Source organism: Amaranthus tricolor, chromosome 2 (genome assembly GCF_026212465.1).
Source record: "Amaranthus tricolor cultivar Red isolate AtriRed21 chromosome 2, ASM2621246v1, whole genome shotgun sequence".
NCBI lineage: Eukaryota > Viridiplantae > Streptophyta > Magnoliopsida > Caryophyllales > Amaranthaceae > Amaranthus > Amaranthus tricolor.
This window is the reverse complement of record NC_080048.1, coordinates 214,625-238,664: the sequence shown is the minus strand read 5'-3', so window position 1 is coordinate 238,664 and position 24,040 is coordinate 214,625. Positions and strand designations below refer to the sequence as shown.

At 34.3% G+C, this 24,040-nt stretch overlaps 1 protein-coding gene across 8 annotated transcripts in view; it reads right to left on the bottom strand.

Moving 5' to 3' along the window:
- Positions 1-856: 856 nt before the first annotated feature.
- Positions 857-24,040, bottom strand: part of LOC130806905 (polycomb group protein EMBRYONIC FLOWER 2) — a 28,783-nt gene continuing 5,599 nt past the window's right edge. For 3 of the 8 annotated variants that reach the window (XM_057672136.1, XM_057672137.1, XM_057672134.1), the window contains 19 exons: positions 20,131-20,242; positions 19,768-19,927; positions 19,557-19,625; positions 18,520-18,659; positions 16,647-16,709; positions 16,421-16,539; positions 16,106-16,170; positions 15,945-15,997; positions 15,808-15,861; positions 15,669-15,728; positions 14,139-14,179; positions 13,944-14,065; positions 12,033-12,101; positions 11,840-11,945; positions 9,311-9,359; positions 8,045-8,128; positions 6,474-6,553; positions 5,296-5,385; positions 857-1,376 (listed from right to left, as the gene is read on the bottom strand). In XM_057672136.1, the coding sequence (XP_057528119.1) occupies positions 1,250-1,376; positions 5,296-5,385; positions 6,474-6,553; positions 8,045-8,128; positions 9,311-9,359; positions 11,840-11,945; positions 12,033-12,101; positions 13,944-14,065; positions 14,139-14,179; positions 15,669-15,728; positions 15,808-15,861; positions 15,945-15,997; positions 16,106-16,170; positions 16,421-16,539; positions 16,647-16,709; positions 18,520-18,659; positions 19,557-19,625; positions 19,768-19,927; positions 20,131-20,242 (1,663 nt within the window). In that variant the 3' untranslated portion in view covers positions 857-1,249. Of the gene's footprint in view, positions 1,377-1,398; positions 2,858-5,253; positions 5,386-6,473; positions 6,554-8,044; positions 8,129-9,310; positions 9,360-11,839; positions 11,946-12,032; positions 12,102-13,943; positions 14,066-14,138; positions 14,180-15,668; positions 15,729-15,807; positions 15,862-15,944; positions 15,998-16,105; positions 16,171-16,420; positions 16,540-16,646; positions 16,710-18,519; positions 18,660-19,556; positions 19,626-19,767; positions 19,928-20,130; positions 20,243-24,040 lie in introns of those variants that run through there. The other 5 variants (XM_057672138.1, XM_057672139.1, XM_057672135.1 and 2 more) reach the window with 3 other exon arrangements.

Below are 24,040 nucleotides of genomic sequence, written 5' to 3'. Positions count from 1 at the left end.
ATTAATCTCAACTTCATAACCACAATCACAAAGCTCTTCAATACAATGCTCCTTTGACATCTACATAATACATATAATATAGTAATGTAAGTGAACTTTCAAAAATAATATTAACATTTATAAATTGAGAGTAAAACTAACATAATACCTTATGTTATCTTTAAAAATTGATTGAAAAGAAGAAGAATGATGTAGAATGGATATAATGAAGTATGGAAAATGATGGAGCTATTTATAGAACATCATTACAACGGCTATTTTCAAGTTCCTAACGGCTATTTTTCTAATTAACAACGGCTACTTTAGTTCATAATATATATATATATATATATATATATATATATATATATAAAGCCCAAAGTTGCTGTTAGTAACAGCGACTCTTGCCAAACCTAAATTTGGATATACGGACACTTATTTTGGGAAATAAGTTTTCACGGAGCTTATTTTGAAAAATAAATTGTTTAATTGTCTTATTTTTTTCAAATTTAGCGTTCGAGAGAGAGCAAACCAAGCAACTTAATAGCTGGTCTGTCTTGATTATTAAAACGTTAAAAAAAAAAGAAGTACCAAGATTTTGGTAATGAAGACACAAAGGTACAAATATATTGACTTCCATTTGATTTATTAAATTGAAAAAGTGTTTTAGTGGATGGTTTTAGAAGGTTATCACTAATAGTGGTATGTTTTTTACTGGTAGTAGCATCAGTTCATCAAGATCAAACACAAAAATATGCAATACATTATTAAGTTTAGCATCAATATTTAAACTACAATCGAATGAAATGTGTGCAATTATATCCTTGTGTTAACAAATATGTAAATAAAAAAAATAAAATCAAATGGAGGATGCAAATTGTTAAACCATTCCCATCTTAAGTTTTCCAAGCAATTGTAACGTTCCATGTTCCATGCTACACTTGTTCTTGCATAACTTTTTAAATTCCAAACAGAAATTAAAAGTCTGATGAGGTAATTTTTTACAAGTAAATTGTAAATAAAATAAATGATGATATATATTTGGTAATGAAAAGCATATCTTATGTGCTCTCTGCTGATTTTGGACACTTCATTTAGCCAGAAGAGTATGATTACTCAATGAAAAATCCCTTGGTTATATCATAAATGCCATCCATTATAAAAGGTCAGCAACAGAAATAACCGAGTTCCTGGCTCAAAAAATGACACAGCACAACAACCAAGAATAAGCCCATTAATGCAGAACTTCTTTAGAAGCTTAAAGAGCCGATCATACTGGCTCGCATTGAAGGAGTGTCCTGTTTTTGCATTGCTCGAGGATTATACTACACTTATTCATGGTGCGGGCGTCTAGAAGTCCATGGTTCCACAATTTGATCATAAATAATCTCCAACACCTATAAATTAAAACAAGGGAAAACCATATCCATAAATACTTCCGAGTACAGAACAATGCAAGCAGGAACACTCTTATCGGTCAAAAGGAAGTAATGCATGACACAATTGATGCTAACTAAACGACAACATTGTGCCAAGCCCTGTCTTATTTCCTCAAGCATGGAGTCGTTCAAATTCAGAATTTCTAATAGTAGGATAGATTAATGATTGTGCACCTCAGCATTTCTACCATTGATTTAATGAAGTCAAACTCCTTATGGGGAAAGTACATTTGGAACGCTTTAAGTTGCTAACTGCCCCGCTGGACATAATGCATTTTGACTTCTAGTGGAGCAGATATAGAGTATCAAGTATCAACAATAGTGCAAAAACAAGGCCGCATCATCATACCGTGACTGTATTGTAAAGGCTTTTGAGTTTACCGTCACCTAAACATAGGCTGTATTAAGCACAAAACTGTTTCGAAACTGTGACCGCAACCGTGACCAAAACTATATTCTTGCACTACGATATAGAGACAATGATTACTCCTAAACATCTTTGGATTTGCCTATCAGAATGATCCAGACTGCACTGAGCAATCAATTTCATTTAAGTCATAACTTTATAACCAAAGGGCCATACCAAGCTTCTATTACCTACATCAAATCTAGCTAAAATTTCTCTGCTATAACATTTTGGAATGAAGAGTACACTCACACACCAAGATCAATACTAAGGAAGAAAATGAGTGTCTATATTGTGCACAAAAGATATGAACCAATATGCAAGAGTATGAAGAATGACAAAATGAACAAAGCAATAAAGAACACAAGGATTTAAGGTGGTTCACAAAAGAAAGGCTACATCCACCATACCTATTACCTAGTCAGGATGACTGATTGTATTAATAATGTGTTTAAATTACAATGGAGATAAATGGGAAAAGAGTGTAACATTTAGGAAATTAATAATTTAAGACGAGTAAGTTTAAGAGAATTATCAGTGCGAGAATGATCTTAAATACACATGACATAAAATATTCTCAATTTAATTTCTTTTCTTTTCCTTTTTCTTTTAATTTGATAAAAAAAAAAAAAAGAAAAAAAACAAACAACAACAGAAATAAACCCGACATTAACCTTCTTCTTCCTTCTCCCTTGCTTTAAAACTCTAAACCTGACATTCCCTTGCGCTAAACACTTAATTCTTTTCACGCTTCAAATCTGAATCCATGGACTCATTCTCACCGGCATAATCGAAGACAACGCACGTTACTCCTCAATCCTCTTCTTTCTCTGATCTTCGAAGGATTTGGGCTGCGAAAAATCAGTTGATTTTCCTCTCTTTCGTGATTTTTCAAGGTAAATGATCAATTCTTCTACATTCTTGGTTGTTTGTATAAATTATGACTAATTGATCTTTCTTTCTCACTCATCTTTGAATTCGAACCACAAGGAGTGATATAGCAGCCGAAATCTTCCTCCCTTGCCTCTGAATTCTGCCGAAATTAGGGGGAAAGAATGAGTTTCGGTCCTGTTGATTAGGCACCAAATCCAAACCGAGAATCATGCATTTAATCCGATTTTCTTTTTCGTTTCTTGTAGCTACAAACAGAAGGTCGTCCTTCTTGCTTTCTTTTTCTGTTTTTATATTCATATACTTTCACTTGTATAATCTTTTATTCATGTTTTAAATCCTAAATGTAGTTGAATCTTGGAATGTATATGAGTTAATTAGATGAGTTCTTAATTGGAAACTTATGAGAAATGTGTTACTAGTAAGTTACGTGATGATGAGAATTTTAGTGTGGATTATAATTTTAGTAGGAGATCACTTTAACGACTTGGTTTTGATTAGTTAGTGATCTTGAATATGTCGTTTATTTGGAAGATAAGGATCTTGTAGTAGAAATTAGAATAGTGAAAATGTAGACTTTGGGAAATATTGTTGGAAATCATGCTATTGGTTTAGAAAATTATGGTCATGGATGAATGTTTGGATCTTGAAAGAATCTGGAGTTCGTGTGGAAATCATTAGCTGAATGGATAAATTAGTTGCGTTCTATCTGGATAGTTTGTTAATCTTGTTTGGTTTCTTGGTTTTGAGTTTAAAAAGAATATAGAAGTATTTGAATTGGAGTACAAAGGGAATTTTGGAGACGAATGATCTTTACAAGAATATAAGCTAGTCTAAAGTAAAGTTATATATATTTTGATGATATTGGGGGTTGGAGTTAGAACTTGTGCAATCTCCGAAATGAGAAATATTAGAATAGAAGATGGAACTAAGATGCGTTCTTAGGAGGAGATGCAATGAGCTATATAAACCTAGTTGTAGTATCGTATGCTTTCTTGTGATGCTATATTTGTCATGCTTCAGGATGCGATATCATCGAGGAGCCCTTCTAGTGATCGCGGAGTACCAGATTTAGCTTCTTGAAGTGTACTTTTTGGTGAGTAGTAGCAGTCCCTAAAAGGGTCTGGCCAGACTACATTCTTGAAAATAAACTTTTTACTAAAGCTTTTTTGAAATTGGAAATTGTTGAGACAAATGTTGTTGTGAATGCTTATGTTAATATTATGATATGGTCAATGGATCGGGCTTACGAGCTGGTCATTGACAGAGTTGAGGAACATTGTTCCCTGCTCCCTGTTTTTGAAGCGAGTTGTCATTCAGATATTGACTAGCTTCACCCGAGAGCGACATAGCCATAGAGCTATGGGGCACTTCTCAAACTAGACTCCCTGTGCGCACATAGATCTAGAAAACTGATGTTGCTTTTAAACCTTTGTTTGGAAATTACTGTGTTTCGTTGTTTTGGATTGTTACTTCTCATTCAGTTTAATCTGACCCTCTGTTGTTTCCAACTTTTAGCTTGTTTACAGATCGGAACCGGTCGGGAAGGATGGGTTAGCGGTGTTGATAAGAGATCCAAGGATGTTATATTGAGCTGAGCACGTAGGAATTTGTAGTGTTGTATTAGTTTCTTTGATAAATGTGTACTAGACTTGGTTATGTTGGTAGTAGTGGACTTAAAGTGAATTGTATGATTACCTTGTATGTTAGTCTAGACTGTATTGGTTATGTTAGACTTTTATAGAGACTTTTATGATTACTTTATGATTTAGATAGATGTTGGGATTGAGAATTAGCTAATTCAATTATGTTTTAGAACCGAAGACTCGTTTGCACAAGTTTTGGAAACTGAGATTTGAGTTTTTCTTGGGAAGTAATCTCCGTGATGACCCTGTTTACTCTGTCAATGGTAAGTAGGGTTGTTACAGAGAGGCTTAATATTTAGGTAATAATATGCAAAAAAGAAGAGCTACAAATGAGAATTTTAGCATAATATTGACCAAGAATAAGTAGGAGTATATATAGGGGAAGTAAGGGCAAAATATGGGACAGCAATAGCAAGAACAGAAACGAGACAGCCCTGAACCTGCTGCTTAAACGAGCCATCAGGCTACTCATACGAGCAGCAGCTGGTAGCACTCAGCAGGTACTGTTGTCTGTCTGTGCTTCTTTAACTTGCATCCAAGGTCCGCACATGATGCCTTGATCTACCTACAATTGTCCTAGCCTTGGTGCCTAAGGTTGCTTCATCCAATGATTGCAAAAGGGGAATTTACTAGGTTGATCTTCCCTCGACCAATCCCAAGTGCACACTGGGGCCTTCTCTACCAATACTAACAGCTTAATTAACTAGCTTAATCAAGTGTAAATTACTTGGTGAACAAGTTACCTATTATCCTAACACATTTCAGACATCGTGGCTCAATCCACAATGGTCAGGATCAAAAGAAAAAACAAAAGTAACAAAACCGAGACATTCAGCAAGCATAAACAATAACATAAGCTGCCACATCAATTTTGTAAAGATAAGACACCTACTTGGCAAGACCTAGGTCTAGGACACAAATAAGTCCGGCTTACCAAATCAAAGCAGGAGCTTGGATAAGGTTATGACCATGCAATCGTGAAAATGCTTCACAAGCCCAGGGGATGTGGCCATCAGCAAGCACTCTGAAATAATAATCCCAAAAAAAGGCTTCAGCAAAGAACAAGTAAGCTTTATGAGGAATAAGAAAATAGGAAAAAAAAATCTGATTGATGAGGCCACAAAATAAAATCCAAAATAAATTCCACTTCCAAGAAAAAGAGGCTGTCTTACTTAGGCCTATCATAAACATTATTGTTACCGCATTATACACCATTAAAAGCCAATACAGGAGTCTCTCTTACTATTCAATTAGTATATCAGAAACTTTTTCCCAGAAATGACAAAGGCGTCTCTTAAAGCTTATTATATCAATCAAGAACCAAAATATAAAGCAATTAGCAAGATGATTGGACACAAAACACTACAAATATTAATGCAGAGAACATATTTCATACTTCAAAATCAAATGCGGAAACTTGATGCTCTATTGCACCAATTTTTATTTTGTTTCAATCAGGGTAAGGTTGGGAATCCTCTATAGGCAAGGGGAAGGGAAAACTAATCCTTCCTGTAGGTGGTGATATTCAAACCACTAAGCTAACCCTTGATTCCCATCTATTGCAGCAAATTGATTTCAATGGTGGACCATAAATGAAGGCAAGCAACTTCAATTTATCTAGGTAACTTCTAGAACACATCAAACATCCTTTAGCTGAGTAACTAATCCCCTTTCTGTTGCAAATATTCACCGAAAAAAAAGATTGTAAGTAGATAACATAATGAGTTTCCAAAAGATGGTTGAACCTGAATAAATAAGTGTGCGCTTGTAGCTCTAGCTCTATGGGCGCACATGTGAAGTGTGAGAGAAAGACAAAGGGACAGAATTCAACCTTGTTAAGCCAACCTTTAGAGGAACATATCATAAGTTTTGAAGGTAAAGATCGAGTCCATGTAGCGAAACCCATAGGTTTAAATAATAATCCATGAGGACTAAGGAAAGGTCCAAAAAATCTACTCATTTATAATAATTTCAAAATGCTGGTGGCTTAAAAGAGACACTCAAACTCAGCAGAAACAAGAGAGTAAACTCAGGAAGCCGCAGAAAAGTATATCAATTTTCTAAATATATGCTGTATACTCTGTAAGGATCACATTACTCAACAAGACATACCGTTGCTTCCGAACAAAAGAGTTCCAGAGATGCATAATTTGCTTCTCGTCTTTGCTCACATCGACAAAATCATCCAGCATCTGCAATTCAAAATCTTATAATTCATAATCTAATTTACCATTAGGGAGAGAAAAAGTTGGAGAGGAAGGGGAATCAAGTCAATTAACCCTTTGAATGATTATTGTGTGCTTACTCATAAAATTTATCACTAGAAAGGCAAACTTTTGACAATGCTCCTGAATACAAAAACCATGGGGACAACAATTACTAAATACTAGGCCTGTCAAACAGATCATGTTTGGGTTCAGTCAGGTCAAAACCCGTTGACCCAAACCTAACCCGTTTAGTTAAATGGGTTGAAAATCACAACTCTGATCGCACCTGATCTAGCCTAGGTCGACCTAATTTCGACCCACTTATAGTTTTTTGTTTCCATTTTAAGGTTTTTAACATTGATTCCATCTACTTTTTTAGGGCTTAATTTCTAATTTTATGTTTTTTAGTTGTTTATTTCGTATTTGCTATGAAAATTAAGAAATTATTAAATGAATTAAGTTTAGGTTATAATTATTGATTTAACTCGAAATTAAGTCGTTTAATTAAATGGGTTATACTACAGATTTATATCAGGTTTAAAATTTTAACCTGAACCTAACCCATTTAATAAACAGATCAGGTCATGTCGACCCATTTAATTAATTGGGTCAAAAGTCCTAACTCAAACCCTCTTATTTCGGGATAATTTCAGGTCAGATTAACAAATCGAGCCAGCTTTTGCCGGGCCTACTAAATACAGAACTACAATAGTCACTGGAAACTTGGTCTACATCAATCACAGGAGGTAGAATACACTGGTGAAAATGGCATAAACTGTTAGTCAGACGGTCACTGCACTCATTGTTATCAAAACCAAATCAACATATCATGGAACATGATTTCGAACCAAGAGAGAAGTCAGGAGAAGAGGTGAAGCCAAGGGAGGAGTTTCCGGCACTGCAATTAATGATGCTTAAAATTATGCAGTTCGCATAGGGCTCCGAAATGCTACAAGCAACAACCATCAAGCCATTGGGTAAGTTAGACTAGGATAGTGCATTAAGAAAGAAAATAAAGGGACAAAGAAGAGAAAGAAAGAGAATAGGGTGAACAAAGAGAAAATAGTTGAGGGTATTCGGTGGACATAGGAGGAGGAAGGTTAGGCCTTATAGGAGAAAGAATTCAGCACTAGGGTAGTCACAACATACTTTGGGTTATTAAAAATAACAACCAATGAAAAGCATATTTCCAAACTATGCACCAATATTCTGAGGAACAGGCCTGCACAAGACTATAATACTGAATTAAATTTACACCCCAATACATGTTCCCAATCAAATCACCAAATTATACTTCCTCTTAAATACAGGTGTATCTCTTCTCTCTTTGAAGAGGTGCCTTGCAGGCTGCAACATGGTTGTGTAACCATTGCTTAGCATAAATCAACTAGCAGACAAATTTTCTTCCAGGTAAAGCCACAATTGAAACAATAGGAAAGAAAATAACAAGAGATAGTAATAATAGATAGGACATACCCTTCGATCTTCTAAATCAGCCACATCATCATCAACTTCGTCCTCACTATCATGGTCTGACAAAACTTGTTCCAATGCCATAGGCTAGTCACAAAAATGTCATTGCAGACCTTTATCACTAAGAATTTTATTATTTTAAAGCAAAATAAAAAAATATAACATCCACAATGTGGAAGCAATCAGTTACATGAAAACGTGTGGTCAAAAACCCACACTGTAATTTATAAGACTTGGAGCCTTTCAGTGTGGGAACTTTTACTTGGCTTTTCTTTCTCAATAGCACTCAACAATGTGGTTACTGTTGGATAAAATCAATCAAAAACCACGGATTTACATTTGTGGTCTAGAGTTTAAACAAACACCAATACGACAAAACTTTATGACTAGGAATTATATTTTTATGTCGAGTTCAGGATTAATTACATGATAACACAAATCACATACAACAATAAATGCATGTAATTACAATAATAGATATAAATCCAATCAACATTTGCAGTATGTTCTACTGAGGTATGGATCAATATTCAGGTGATAAATTAAGTATGGAAAATTGCAAACTTGAATTTAAAGTTGGATTAGGATGTCTCAAAAATAGACTGTATATGCTTCCAACTCTAAGCAATAATAGTGGAATGCATAAGTACAGATGCCCAAGGTACATTTAAAGTCAATAAACCTTTCAGGGCATTATATTCTTGGCATAGTGAAAGAAGCAGGCTATAGACAAGATCATTCAGAATGCAACAAATCCAAAACTAACTTTCCACTACAGGAGCAACAGAATTTTCAGCAGTAACCCGTGGTTTTCAAGAATTATAGACTAATCAAAAATCTCAGCTCATGAATAAAAGTATCTCATGAATTATTTGGCTTATGATTTCCCATCTAGCCTCTGTTTTGATTGATAATTCACAAGGATGTTGTCAAAATATGGTTTTTCAAATTTAGCACATGCATCATTGAACACTTCTGTATCTCGTCTTTTTTATATTATCCTTATGATGTCTCCAAAACCATAAAGAAGCCAGCTGCATAGGCCTCATGGATTCATCACAGTTCCAAATCTTTTTTCATTATTCGAGCTGTAAGGTATCCCAATGCTAAAAATTGGTTTGCTAATGAGAATTTTGCAGCCTTCTCCAGATTTAGTCGGAAAATCTCTAACAAAAATAACAATATGATCATTTGATGATGCAATAGAAAACAGACAATATACAAAACAATGAAAGTGATAACAGCCAAAAGCAGATGAGGTAGCCATACTTGTGCTCTGTGAGAATGAAAGAACTGCCTCTTCTCCAGTAAGGCACGACTGAAGACAATCAGAAACACAAGGTAAACACATAAGAAATACGTACAACATCAAAATAATCAGCATGTACACATTCAAACATTTTTAGAGGGTGCAAAACAGTAAGATATAGTGCAACACAGACTACAAAACGCAAGTTGGGGCATCAAATATATAGTTGTAGCAAAGTGAACACGTCATGGTTTCTACCTCATAGGGTTTTGGAAGACTGCCACTGGAACAAATGCAGAGCCTTCAATTATTGAGTTATAAGGCAAGTTGCAGCTAGATTGGTTGAAACAAATGCAAACCTATTTTAAAACACAATATTTAATGACAAACATTCTCAGAGTGAGAGGGAGCTTGGCACCCCATCCTGTGGGCAACATAAGCATATTTAGAATTGGATAATAAAAATCTTGAAGCCCACTACCAGAGAACAATCAGCTCACCTTGAGATTTCCTTCTCTTTTTTGGTCAAATGACCCTTTTTCTAAAAAAAAGACACAATAACAATGCCAAATCCAAATTTAAGGCCGGTGACATGAACCAAAACAAATCAACATAAGATCATCGCTAACAAAGAATAGTTTTTTGTGTGGTTCAAATTACCTATATTTGTGTTTCTTTTTCTCCAAGAATTTTTTGTATCAACAAAAAACCCAGAGCGTAAGGAATTGATCCAAGATTGGGTATTAGTGTTCATGAACCCGTTGCTTTGGTTTTTGAGACACTCGCGTTTAAATCTTTTTTTCATAAGCTGCAATTTGTCACATGCTTAACTTGGAATTATGTTGGGGATATGTAGCTGGCCCAAAAGTTACTCTTGGTTGTCCAACATTTTTAAGGCTTATTTTATTAAAGTTTAAACAATAAAAGAAGGTAGAAACAAAGAGTCTATAAATAGTTGATTTATTTAAAATCAACATATTTAGTACATTTAATCAGGGACTTTTGGTGCTTCATTTTCTAGACCTTTGATACTGTAACAAATCAGTCGGACCCGTTACCGAAACCGACAGTATGGACACTTCGAGTCTGCCCACTAACTCCCAAAAAGGACACTTCCTTTATTATTCAATTAATCCAAAGCTAATTCATTATTACAAGGATGGCTCTATATATAGCCTAAACCCCAAAGACAACTAAAAAATAACAACTATTCCAATTACAAAATACAAAGACTAATTAAATGTAAAATGTCGATAATGCCCTTGGATCCTTTGACCCAAGTCATCACAGATGCTTCATGTACTAAAATTTTGGTGCTTCATTCTCTAGCTTTTATTGCTCATTAAATCTAAGTGTTCATTGCATGTGTAAGCATTCTAAAAGCTTGTACATAGCTCTATATAAAGGGGCCTTATGAAATGAAAAAAAAATCAAGTTGTTGATTAATCATTTTAAACCTTGAGTTTATACATTGCATTTCTTCTTGTGTTTGTCTAAAGAAATAGTAATTCCAATTATCACTTTGAGTTTGTCTTGAGTGTTAATTCTAGGGGAGATTGAGTTTGTCTTGTCTCTAGCCTAACACCAACCCCCCCCACAAAATCATTGAGTTTGTCTTGTGATTTGGCTTTTATCCTTCTATTATATATTTTTTTTCTTTCTTACATACAAAAATTAATCTAAGTGTTCTCCTGATCACACTTACATCAGAAATGATCACACAGATTGATGTTGTACAAACATCCTTGTACCTTGTTGACACCATAACTAAATAAAAGTTGATGTAGTAATCTGTAAATGTTCATAACCTCCTCTTTAGCCAACACCAACTGGCCTCTCCAATTGTCCCATAATTCAAGCTAAAGAGGCAATTTACATGTATTATTCATGATGTACATCTTTAATTATCTGGAATCATAAATGACATTTACAGCACTTGAATCTTGTGTATAAAAGTATACTCATTTCAGATTTTTTTTTGGCCAAACTCAGATTTATTGGGTTGAAGACTTGATGAGTAATGACATTTGAGGAGATCATGTATGCACTCTTGTGTAAAGAGATTTGTCTTTAGCTATGACTAGGAAGATAGAAAGTTGGAACTCGGGAGACTTAAAAAGTAGGCAGGAAGACCAACGATGACGTGGAGGATAGGAGTGAAAAAGAATATGAAGGATCTAAACTTAAAATTGAATGGTTAAAGTCAAAATGAATGGAGAAGAATCCATGTGGACGACCATTGGAACCAATATATTGGTTCATGTAGTCAACCCCAATCATTTGGGATTAAGACTCTGGCATTGTTGTTGTTGCATTTCCTATGACTCAGGCTACAAAATCCAGTAGATTCCAATTTTCATAGTTCCTGATCTGAATAGTCACTAGAAAGTATAGACGGGTCTCTTTAGATTAAAGGATTTCTTTCATATATTTCAATCATTCATCAATCATCGATCATCATAGTTACTATTGCAAATATAACAGAAAAAATTCTCATGAATACAAGAAAAAATCAGGAAGGATAACCGAAAAAGAAAACGACGACTAACTTTCTGAAATCAGATCGTTCCATTGATAACTTCCTAGTCTTTGCAAACTGGAGCATTGCAGGTGGAACAAGACCACCTCGTGATATAGACTGAATACAATCTGCATCTGTAAACCCATCAGAAATATTAATAAATTATTGGAAAAGAGACAATATAATAAATTTAAACCTTTAAGGTAGATGTAGTGTGCAACCTGGGATAGCATTTAAGGAATCATTCACACTTGAACTCCGAGCCCTCTCAATTCTACTGGAATAAGCATCTAAAAATAGCAAATAAGCAATTGAAGTTTTCCAAAAGCAATGTACTTAGTAATGTGTATAGCCATCACTAGGAACAGAAGAATTTATGGGGAAAGAAAAAAATCCGGATAGGCACAGCCATCTGAGAAAAAGCTGACACAACTAAAGATATATTTACGTCAAGAGAGTATAATTTAGTTACATAAGGTAAAAATTTGTTAAGTACTGTAATGAGCAAGGCAAGAACACAACCAACAAGTCATCAACTAGATGTTTTCTTGACAGAGAAAAGTATTATTAATTACTAAAAGAAAAGGTACAAGAATAAGGATAAGGAATTACAATAAAAAGATACACATTAAGTAATCAAATTGAAGTTAATGATAAGTGCTTTAGTCAGATCGGCAAATGAAGTGACCAGTTCCAGGTTTGAGGAATTTTAATTGATGGTACACAGGAAGTGGAAACTTGGAAATCTGGTACAGAGTAGGCAACTAAGAAGATATTTACAGACCTAATTTCCAAACCTTTCCCATCTTTACTTAAATCTCCTTCAATTTTTGAGTAGTATATCGATGTTCTGCCATATAAGAAGATTAAGATGATAGTAGTATGATTATTAAGACTTTTGATTTTGTATTCTTGTTGGAACCAGTTCTACTTTTTCTCTACTGCTGAGCATGTATTTTAACAATTCCCTTCAAGCTGACCTTAAGTCCCTTCTTTTGTTGGGGTCAAAGATTTATAGTTCTTTGGTTTTGGATTATAATGGATAAAATATTAAAATAACGCATTAAATCATGTGCACCTCTTATTCCTGAGAAGTTGCACATGTACCAAGGGTCAATCGGAAACTACCTCGTTGTTAGTGAATCCCCTCTAACCCACCCTAGGTGGGAGCCACTTATGGCATTGGGGCAATATAATGTAATGTACTTCAAGCTCAGCCTTGAAAAAAGGTATGGCAAAATTCAGTTGAACTTCCAATTTTATAGGCTTGTTAGTACACAGTCAAATTCAGGTATAATTTTAGTAAGCGCAGTTCAGGTGACACAAAATTCCAGCGCCACTCATATTTTTAACGTCCCTACTTCGACATTCCACTTCTCAGATCCGACAGGTCACATCACAGCACCTACAAAGACTATACCCAAGTTCTGTCCATAGTCCATACCTCTCTAAATAATTTAACTGGACTTGGTGAAAAAGGTACACAGAATTCAAAGAAAAATTAGTGATCCAATTCACAAGAATAAGAGTTATATACATAATTCTTCCAAATCTAGCATTTCTAGCCAACGAAGCATACTGAAAGAGAATCTTATTTAAGGATCATCAAAAAAAATTTAAAAAAAAATAAGCTCCTTCAATGACACTAACCGAATTTCCATCACCTTAAATTATTTACCAGACACAACAAAGTGAAACAGAATAAAACAATTCATCCCTTTTCGTTTGTTCTTCTGTTTTTGTCCATCCCTTTTTATTTGTCTCCATTAGAATCTTTTTACTTATTTGGCATACCCTTTTTTCTATTATATCCAGCTTTTGGTCCCACCAACTCCCACAATTTATTTCACCAGCCTTTTTTTATTATTTCTCTCTTTACTCATCAAGTCTTCAGCCCACTAAATCAATATTGCATCACCTCACAGCAATAATAGGGACAAACAGAAAGCAGCAGAGAGAGTAGATTTAATACCTTAAAAAAGAAACTACAATTTAAAGAGTATTCTTTTAAAATATTAAAATTGATACTCTACGGGAACTGACACAACATTAGAATCATTTGTGAAACGAGAATGATACTTGATTTAGAAGAAGCCTTTTTCAAGGTAAGGAATTTTCGTAATAGAACATACCATCAGCTTTGTTCAGAAGATCACTTGCTGCAGCAGCCATATCAGATGTTAAGGTCAGCAGTGGTACATGCTTCTCCTTATCAAATAGAAATTTAGTTTTTCTCCTCTTAAGCTTTTTGAAGCTACATAAATTACAATGAAAATTTTAAGCTTCATACGATTTCAAAGATCTCACAAACTAAGTGTACAACTTACCAAAAGAAAAATATCAACTGCTTAGGATCAACTCCATCTCCCTAAAAAAATATCGGATAAGTACCAACACATCTTACAATGATAAAAAATTAAAAACAAAAAATAAAAAATAAAAAAACAGAATCATACATGTTAATAGCACTGGCTGGTTTCTAGACATAATGCATCAAAAGCATCTGGAAATATGATACGAAACAAGATCCACTTACTAGATAACTAGGATAATTTGTCAAACTACCTTGTAGTCTTTATCCTGTATTGTACTTAACATCCAGGATAATTTGTCTGTCTCAATATAGTTATCAAAACAACCTTACACCAAATATAAAAAGATAACACGTTTTCATATCTGATGCAAAACAAAAAACCTACTCATCCCATCTATCAGCAGAGCTGGGGAAAAACCCCAAAATCCAATCCTCTAGGTGTTGAGCTTGTTGGATAAAATTGGATATGCAGACATTAACAACAATCTTTTGGCAATAGCCTTGAGAAGTCATGATGTACGCCTAAACAAATTCAAGATTAACACAGCTTTTACTCCCAAATAGTCAAGACCATCCTAAACAGTATTATTCCAGGATTAGAAGATACGCAAAAGTACATTGCACAAATCTTTAGTGTTAACAGAGAAAAAACTTAAAGTATCAAACTTTTGAAATCACAATGCGACTTAAATTGAACAGCAATGTACATAAAACAAAAGGCTATCCAAGCCAATTCAATGTAACCCTAGGATACAAACTTAATAGCTGATAGCCTATAAGATACCAGACATCTCTGGCATAGAACAAAACAGTTGTGCAGTGTGACTATTTCGCTTCTTGAACCCAAAAAAAACTCTCAAACATACACACTAAAGCAGGATGCAGGAAGTTAATCTCTAGATATTTTTAAAAAAATTATCATTACTGAGTTATAAAAATTAAACTACTACAGGTAATAGAAATCCTCTCAAAACTTAACCTGAACAACACTCATCTTTCACTCCATTTCAAAGAAAGATTGCAGAGAGAATTCTAAAAGCATAACCTCGCTGGAAAAATACTACAACTTGATGATGAAAGATTTTATCATGTCTCTCCTATGTCTCATCAAAATATCCATATGATTTTGAGAAGTATCGATATCTTTCACTCCTTGATTTTCATAAAACCCATTGAGGGAAATATGCATGCCAGAACTGGCCGAAATCGACGGATTCAAGACACCGAACAAAAACCCTTACAAGACCAAAGGAGCTGATCCACAACCAAGAAACCACCTTATAACGTAGAAAAAAAGATAGCACAAGCACAACTCTTCACTAGGTGAGCACAGTTCAAAACACTGGGCAACAAAATTCCTTTTTGGATCACTGGAGGTTCCCAAATTTAACAGTACAGCAACGGCCAACAAAGCACAGTACCACATTTAAGGAACAGAATCTATCAGAGTAATGCAGCAGTCCTTAAGCTTATGATATTCCAAATGGCAAACGTAATAAATAACTAAATTACATATCAAGAGTCATTGCATAAGTCACTTTACCTCAGATCTTCGTAAGTCAGATTTGACCGACACATTTACAGCTTGGTACTCCTCCGTGACCTAAAAATTTAGCATATATGAGATGGTTTCAACTCAGAAATTCAAATATTATGAGGGAAAATTTCTAATATGTACCGACCCAGAACTCAAAATTGAACAGATCATGAGAGGAGACCAAGTGAAACTTCAGGCCCTGCGAGAATTTAATCACAAAAATTGCTCAAGCTTGGTTTGTTGATCATAAAATATAAATTTTGAAGAGCAGAAGAAACTTACCTTGAAGCTTGCACATTTAACCAAGCAGAAAGGACAGGAGAAGTCTTCAGTCACTGCATATTTCAGCAGAACCAATAGTTCAGCATCTTCATAGTTCAGCAAAAAAGCCAAACTCAAAACTGTGAATGTTAATAATTGAACGTTGAATATAAATAGGATACCTTCAGTCCTATGCAACCTGTTCTGGTAGTACTTATAGTTGAAAATCACATTGCCATTCCTCAACCTAAAAGAAATACAACTAACTTGGCTTCATAACGTATATTAAGGGCACTGAAAGCTTAGCAACCCACGACTCTCCCAGTATCAACAATCATGAAATCAAGTCAATGTTTATCCAATGAGCAGTTGGGTATTCAAACACCCCAAGGGCCCCAAGGGAAGATAATAAACTAGCTGTCGGTGAACTTGCTCAATTGTAACAAGCATGAATGTAGTGATAACAGAACAATGGGATGAAGGGCGGAAACCCTTACCTCAAAACATGAGAAGATAAAGCCAGATTGTTATTGTATGTATGCGGAGAATAGGGAGATTTTTCTTTTTCCCCTCGCTCTTCTGCAGCAATAATGACTTGTACATGCTTCGAGGAGCTCTTTTCAAATAACAAAAGAAACAGAGGTTTCACAGTGAATGAGTTGGTCAGCTGATTGAAACTGCAGCAGTGAAAACTTGGAAAGATATTGGAAGTGGATAACCAACCAGGTGATTAGAATTCTCAGACATCTGAAATGAAATACACTTCTCTTCACCCAAAACACCAGACTGCAAAGGCAAAATCTCACTCAAGAAAATAAGAAAACAACAAATATGAAACTGTAATGCTATACAAGATACACTTTGGTACAAGAAATTTTTAAGCTGAAGCAATCACTATAATGTTTATAAAAACAGTGATACAATTGACAAGTTATTCAGATTTTCATGAAACAACAGAAATTACTTTACAATATTTCTCAAGTATTTGTACATTTAGTCTCTGACATGAAAATCTTTCACCATCAACTCACAAGCTTCAATGTTTTATTTTAGAATCATTAGTGATCAATTCCACCTAAATAAGCCTCAAATTTATAATCAAGAGCAGATCAGCAGAATGCACAAAAGCATCATTATTCTTTATCTCTTCCCTCATTTGTTTTCCTCCTCTCCAAGCTACTTAGAGAAAAGTGAACAAGAATCCTTAGTCTCAACTCTCAACTCTCAACTTTGATAAAGCAAGGGTCACACTATGAAGTAATGCCACAAAATAAATGCAGCAACCAGCACGTGTGACCTCCCTTCTCCCTCCCTTTCTACCTTAAATCGTTGGGATAGAATCATAGTGCAAAAATGCGGTAGCGGTCATAGTTGTGGTAATGGATACGATGATACCGTAACAGGGACGATGCGGTTGTCATACTGCAAGATATCGACCTAAAACATGAAATATCACTTGGAACGGCCTCAAACGCTATTTTTACACCTTTATAATGCGGATTATACCGATTCAACAAATTTGAAAACCTTGATACGACAGATACTATACGATGCGGCCTTGTTTTTGCACTATGGATAGAATGCACTATCAAAAACTAGTTGTCCCAGTCCCAAATATCATAATCAGACATTGCCTACAACCAGGACCAAGTGAAGCACTCATGTTTCCACTCCCAACACTATCTTGCCTTCACAATTCACAAGCAAGGATCACATCAGTCCACTTGTTGATTATGATCATCAAATTTGAGTCGTACAAATATTGTGATCTAAAGTAAACTCCTTCCCGTAACAATGTTAGCAGTAGTCTACTCTATACATCACAATTCCAGCAGTTACTCAAATACCCAATTTACATTACTGCAGTGAGATGTAAAGCACATGACCAGCAAGTCTATAAAATTCCAGATTTCAACCCAAATGACAGCAATACTATAAAAACTTCTCTCAATATTTACCTTTCTACTGATCAGTGATGACAAGTTGACTACATACTCCTCCCCCTTCACTTCATGAAATTTCTTCAATTGAATACCAATTGACACTAATGCGGTACATTATGTAAAAATGCGGTAATGGTCACAATCGTGGTAAGGGAACAGTGATGGGGCACGAGAGTGATGGATTATCTTAGCGCCTAAATATCAGTCGAAACCATAATATATCCCTTGATACAGCCCATAACGTAGTTGTTCTACACTTTACAACGCGGGAAATATCAATTTGTTGTTTTTGAAAACCTTAATAACGCGGCCAACGCGATGCGATGTGGTACACTATGTTGCGGTAAGATTTAAAGCACATGACCAGCAAGTCTATATAGACTTCCAGATTTCAACCCAAATGACAAATAATTATATAGTCTCTCAAAAACAACCTTTCTACTGATCAGTGATGGCCACATACCCCCCCCCCCCCCCCCCCCCCTCTTCATCCAAAGTAAAAGGTTGCACCTTTGTAATCATCAAGTCTACAGTTTGTTTGAAAAGTGAAAAATACAGACAATTTCCCCATGTCTACTTCTCAGAACGAGTGAAAGCAAAATATTATCAAACAGTGATGTACCCTACCAACATAAGATGGCATATTGGCATACCTTCATAATGCAAGGACGCAAGTCAACTGTAGATAGCATTTCCACTCTCTCCCCTCTGTTTAAATTTGGAAACTTTTCCCAAGATAAGAAAAGTGACTCCATTGATATCTTTCCCCATAAACAGGACTTTTCAAAACTTGCTGCAATGGAACGAAAAGATTAAATTCAACTAGATTTCAAAGCATAGAATAATAACTTAATGCTTGCAAATAAACAGATACACTACAGCAAAACAAATAATATGATAAATCAAAAAAAACACAGATAGCAGGATAACATCAAACAAACACAAATCAATAAGAAAAGAACTTAAGATGAAAAGTAAGCAATTAAACAATAGAAAGCTACTTCCAGAATATTTCACCTCGCCAGTCTACACCTCACCCAAAAACTAACAAACAATAAGTTGCATCTATAACCACCTACCAAGCATGAAAAAAGAAACATAAATGGAGAAACGACAAGTTCTAGAAAAGAAAAACTTAAAAGTTGAAACGCTAATACATGTAATATGTTTCAAAAATATTTAATTAAATTTTAAGATTTTGGTGGATGTTAATCCATAAATGACCTTTTGATATAGTAGCTTTGAAATTAACATAAACCTAAATAATCCATAAGAATGTAAAAGAACAGACAGTTGACATTTTAAAAATTGTCCCTACAACAAAAAAACAAAAAGTTGACTTTGTTAATTTTTTCTTTAAGTTATCATTGCAACCAACCACCAGTTGATCCCATAACTGATTTCATTACCCCAAAGCAATTAAGTTGCCCTCGACTAGGATCCCACCTAGGCAAGGATTTAGAGGATCAACTGTAAGCAACCTTACTCAAGTTACCCTTATAATAAGAAAGGGGTAGTATGCGGTTGACCCTTAATAGCACATCATGTGCACTTTTACATAAAGAACAAGTGCATATGATATAAAAGTCATAAGTCATTTTACAATAATTCATTTTACTTAAAAACCGGAGAATTATAAATATTAGGCTCCATCAAAATCCACTTGAACAAATTAGGTGAAATATCTTACGCAAAAGAGATATGCTACTACCCAAATGTTCTCTAGAAGTATCAAATCCAAAAGAAGTATATGCACAGGCTGCAATCAAAGAAATAGCATAAGTGTCAACAAATTAAACCACAAATCAAAAGAATAAAGAGAATATGATGCAAAGTCAAACCATAAACACCGAAAACTATTGATATCATAAATAAATCAATAGAACCACTAAACAGCGTACCATAACTAATAAATAAGATGAAATGTGCTCCGGATTTGGCTTCCCTCACTAACTTGTTCATCTCAGGTAGTATAAAATACGCTTGTGCCACATTTACCCCTTCTTCTGGTGTTAGGGTTGTCAGCAGACGAGCTTTAGAATAGAGATAAACTGCAGAGGGCTATTGATAACAGCATTAGAAGAATTTTTCTTACGTTTGAAGATGATATTAATCAGCTACTTAAACTTCAAATGATGTACCAAATTTCAACTAGACTACTATGCATACAGATTGCATAAAGCCTCTTGAAATCAAGAGAGTTGATGGTTGTCATAAGTAAAATGTTAAGTCAAAAAGCATAATGATCTATCCTTAAATGCTACCTCCACGTCAGGTACATCAGATAGCAACTTAGCCAACATGATATGCATGGGATAGAGACTCTGTTGTACTCTGTCATCTGATATCCCCGGGAGAGACACTGTCATTTGTATCCTACAATCATCAAAGAATGTGCCTTTAGATTATAGAAAAAATAAAAAGAAATTAACAATGATAAAAAAATGCAAAGGAGACCACAAGTCCATCAGAATAAAGATAAATTTAATAAAATCAAACACAAAAACAGGAGAACAGAATATGATCCCATCAATATACCAGAATGAGATCCCACAAAGAACCAAGATTTCAAGCCAACACTAGTCAGGATTAGCGGGCTCAACGTATGCAACCTAAATTTTGTATTAAAAAAGTTGTTTACAATATTGCAAACACCATCCACGGTATCACATAAATAAGAAACGCACATAATTTTATATCCCATTTTATTCTATAGTGTTATGATCCACACCCACTAAGAAATTTAACACTTGGCTCCATCCAGAATTAAGCAAAAATACAAAAAGGATATTGATATATCTTATTGCCCTCGTCAACCAAGCATTCACATGACCACACAATAACAATAACAGCAATGCCAAAGCCTTAATCCCAACATATGCGATTGGCTACGTGAACCAAAACAAATCAACATGAGAAATCATTGATAACAAAGATTGTACTTCAAGAAAATAAAAAATGATATCTTGTATTCGGAAAATGCAAGAATGAGAAAAACTTATAAGGAAATCAAAACCAAGACAAAAGTAGCAGTTTGCAAGGCAAAATTCAAAGACTTTTAAAGAGGTGTTTGACAAACTAGACCAAAAAGAAGAAGAAAAAAGATATTTTCGGGATGATGACAAAGAGGAAGCAAGCAAAGGTGTGGTAAAGTGTATTAAGGATAAGGACACGAACATTCTAGTTCAGGACAAAAACATTAAGAATGATAGAAAGAGTATTCTGATAAGCTATTCAATGGAGAACAAGAAAATGTTGTAGGGGACACAACAATCACTCCCTTAGCTGAAAATAGAAAATTTATTCGAAGGAGACAAAAACCAGAGGTGGAGAGGAAAATGAAGCAAAAGAAAGTGATTGGGTCTGATGCTATTCTATTGAGGTATGAAGATGCCAAGGGACGATTGACGTAACTTTGCTAACTGATCTATTCAACAAAATTTGAAGGAGAAATAAGATCCCTAATGACTAGAGAAGTACTCTAGTGCCCATTTACAAGAAGGGGAAATGTTCAAGATGGCTCCAACCATCGAGAAATAAAACAAATGAGCCACACTGTGAAATCAATTGGAAGGATTGATAGAGATACATACAAAGAGATGTACTAGCGTAACATAGAACCAATATGGTCAAGAAGATCTAAAATGGAAGTGATTCATCTTATGAGACAAATGATGGAGTACTATAGGGCTAGAAGAAGAGACTTGCACATGGTTTATATTGAATTGAAAAAAGCATACGAAAAAATACCAAGAGAAGTACTTTGGTGAGCAATAAAAAAAAAGGGTGATTCCATGAAATACATTAATATAGTGCAAGATATTAATCGAGAAGTAAAGAAAAATGTTGGGAAATGGGGATTGACAACATGGAATTTTTACAAATTGAAAAGAATGTTAATATGTATTAAAGAGAATGGTACATTTTGTTTGTTGATGACATTGTTTTGGTAGATGAGACCAAAGATGGGGTAAATACTAAGTTAGATCGATGGAGACAAGATTTAAAGTCACGAGAGTTCAAATTAAGTCGACGTAAGACAGAGTACATGGAGCGTAACTTTAGCACAAACGAATAACAAGGGGGGCTATAAAGCCGAAAGAGAAAGAAATTGTTCCAAGTGGATGCTTCAAATACATTGGGTCCATATGTAAGAGTAATGGGGACATCCATCAAGATGGGTGGCAAAAATGGAGAGCGCCCACTAGAATAATATGTGATCAAGGTGTCCCTTAAACTAAAGGGCAAAATTTATCAAACGGCCATTAGACCATTGGTACTATATAAATTAAAATGTTGGGTTTTTAGAAATGATCATGGTAGGAAGATAGGAATAGTGAAAATGTGAATGCTTTAATGGATGAATGAATATACCTTGAGAAATAATTCAAAACAAAGATATTAAAAAACTTAGAAGTTGCAAATATTGAGGAAAAAATAAAAGAGAATCGCTTAAAATGGCTTGGACATGTAATTATTATCATTACTTCATTAGTGCTTGATAGTAAATATAATATTAAAGGACCCTTGCATACTTTGGTATGCTAACTATCCTAATTAAAATATGTATCTCATCATTATGAATTTATTAATATTAATATTAATAATAATGTGAGTACATATGTAGTAATAACGGTTGTTACATATCGACTAATATGTTATACAATAGCAGGTACAATGGTGATGGGAAAACCTAAAATGACCTGACCTGTTAACCCGACTCGAACCTAACCCGAAATAAGTGGATTTGGGTTGAGACTTTTGACCCAACTAATTAAATGGACCTGATCGATTTAAACCTAAAACAAACATGTATAACCCATTTAATTAAAGTAAAACCTAAACTTAATTCATTTAATATATTTTTATTTTTCATTGTAAATACAAAATAAACAGCTTATAAACTAAAAGCTTAAAATTGAGGCCTAAAATATAAGATGTTGTAAATTTAAAAACCATAAAATGAAAACAAAAAACTTCGATCAGGTCAAGGTTGTGATTTTCGATCCAATTAAGGAAACTAGTTAGGTTCGGGTCAAGGAGTTTCCAACCTTATATATATTTTTGACAAACCTAAACCTGACCTTTGGGAGATGCAATAAGATAAATTATTTTCAAACAAGTCATAATGACGCAACATACATCGACTCAATTACAGTTGCAGATATTTGGGAGACAACTTCGTAGAGGAGCCATTTTAGTGATTTTAGTATTTATTAGTAACCAATACCCGACAGCAGAGTTACATGTGAGTGGATAGTGTCCTCTTTTTAAAAGGGGTTTTTCTTATTTTGAATTATGCGTTATATATTAATAGTTGAATTTTCTAGACATGATAAATTATATTTTGGTTATTGAAACATTGGCGTGAATGATTAATTGTAGAGTGGAGTGATATTTAAAAGATCATAAGGCATCTGCGTTTTGAAGTGAGCTATTGAGGTATTGGCTAGCTTCATCCGATAGACATAGCGCTAGATTTAGTTTTGGTCTTCAACTATTATGTGTTATTCTCTTCTCCTAGTATATGAACGCATGATTTCATTAATAACTATAAAACATTTTACATGAGATATGTCTATAGGCTTAACCATATGTGGTTGAATCTCTTTTTGTTTTGATTTTAGATTACATGATGATTCACGAAAGCAAGTTGCTTCGAAGTGACATAACTTAGTACAATAATTATTTTATTGCCCTTTAATAATTTCAGTTTATTACTAGAATTTTGTTAGTATTAGGTGACTTGAAGGGTTTTTGTTGACTAAGAATAGAAATTTGACATTTGGGTTTAGTTATGTTACATAAGATGTGGAAATCTTTATATTATTTCAAATGGAGTTTAATTTTCATGTTGGATTATTTAATAGGTTTTAGGCCATTTGGAGTATTGAATTTTATTGTTTGGGTTTGGGTTTATGCAATTTATGCTTATTAGCATATTAACCTAATAAGGTAGATATTAGACGTAGCCCACTTTAAGTGAACCTCAATAAATCATTGTGTGGTTTTTTTATGATTTGATTTCATATTCTTGCACTGAATTTTTCAATTTTGTTTTTTAATTTCAATTTCACAAGCAAAGCACTACAAAATTTTTCTAGGTGATCAAGAACGTTTCTACACTATTGCTACTCTATTTACTTCAATTTATTAGGAAACCTTCAAACTGAC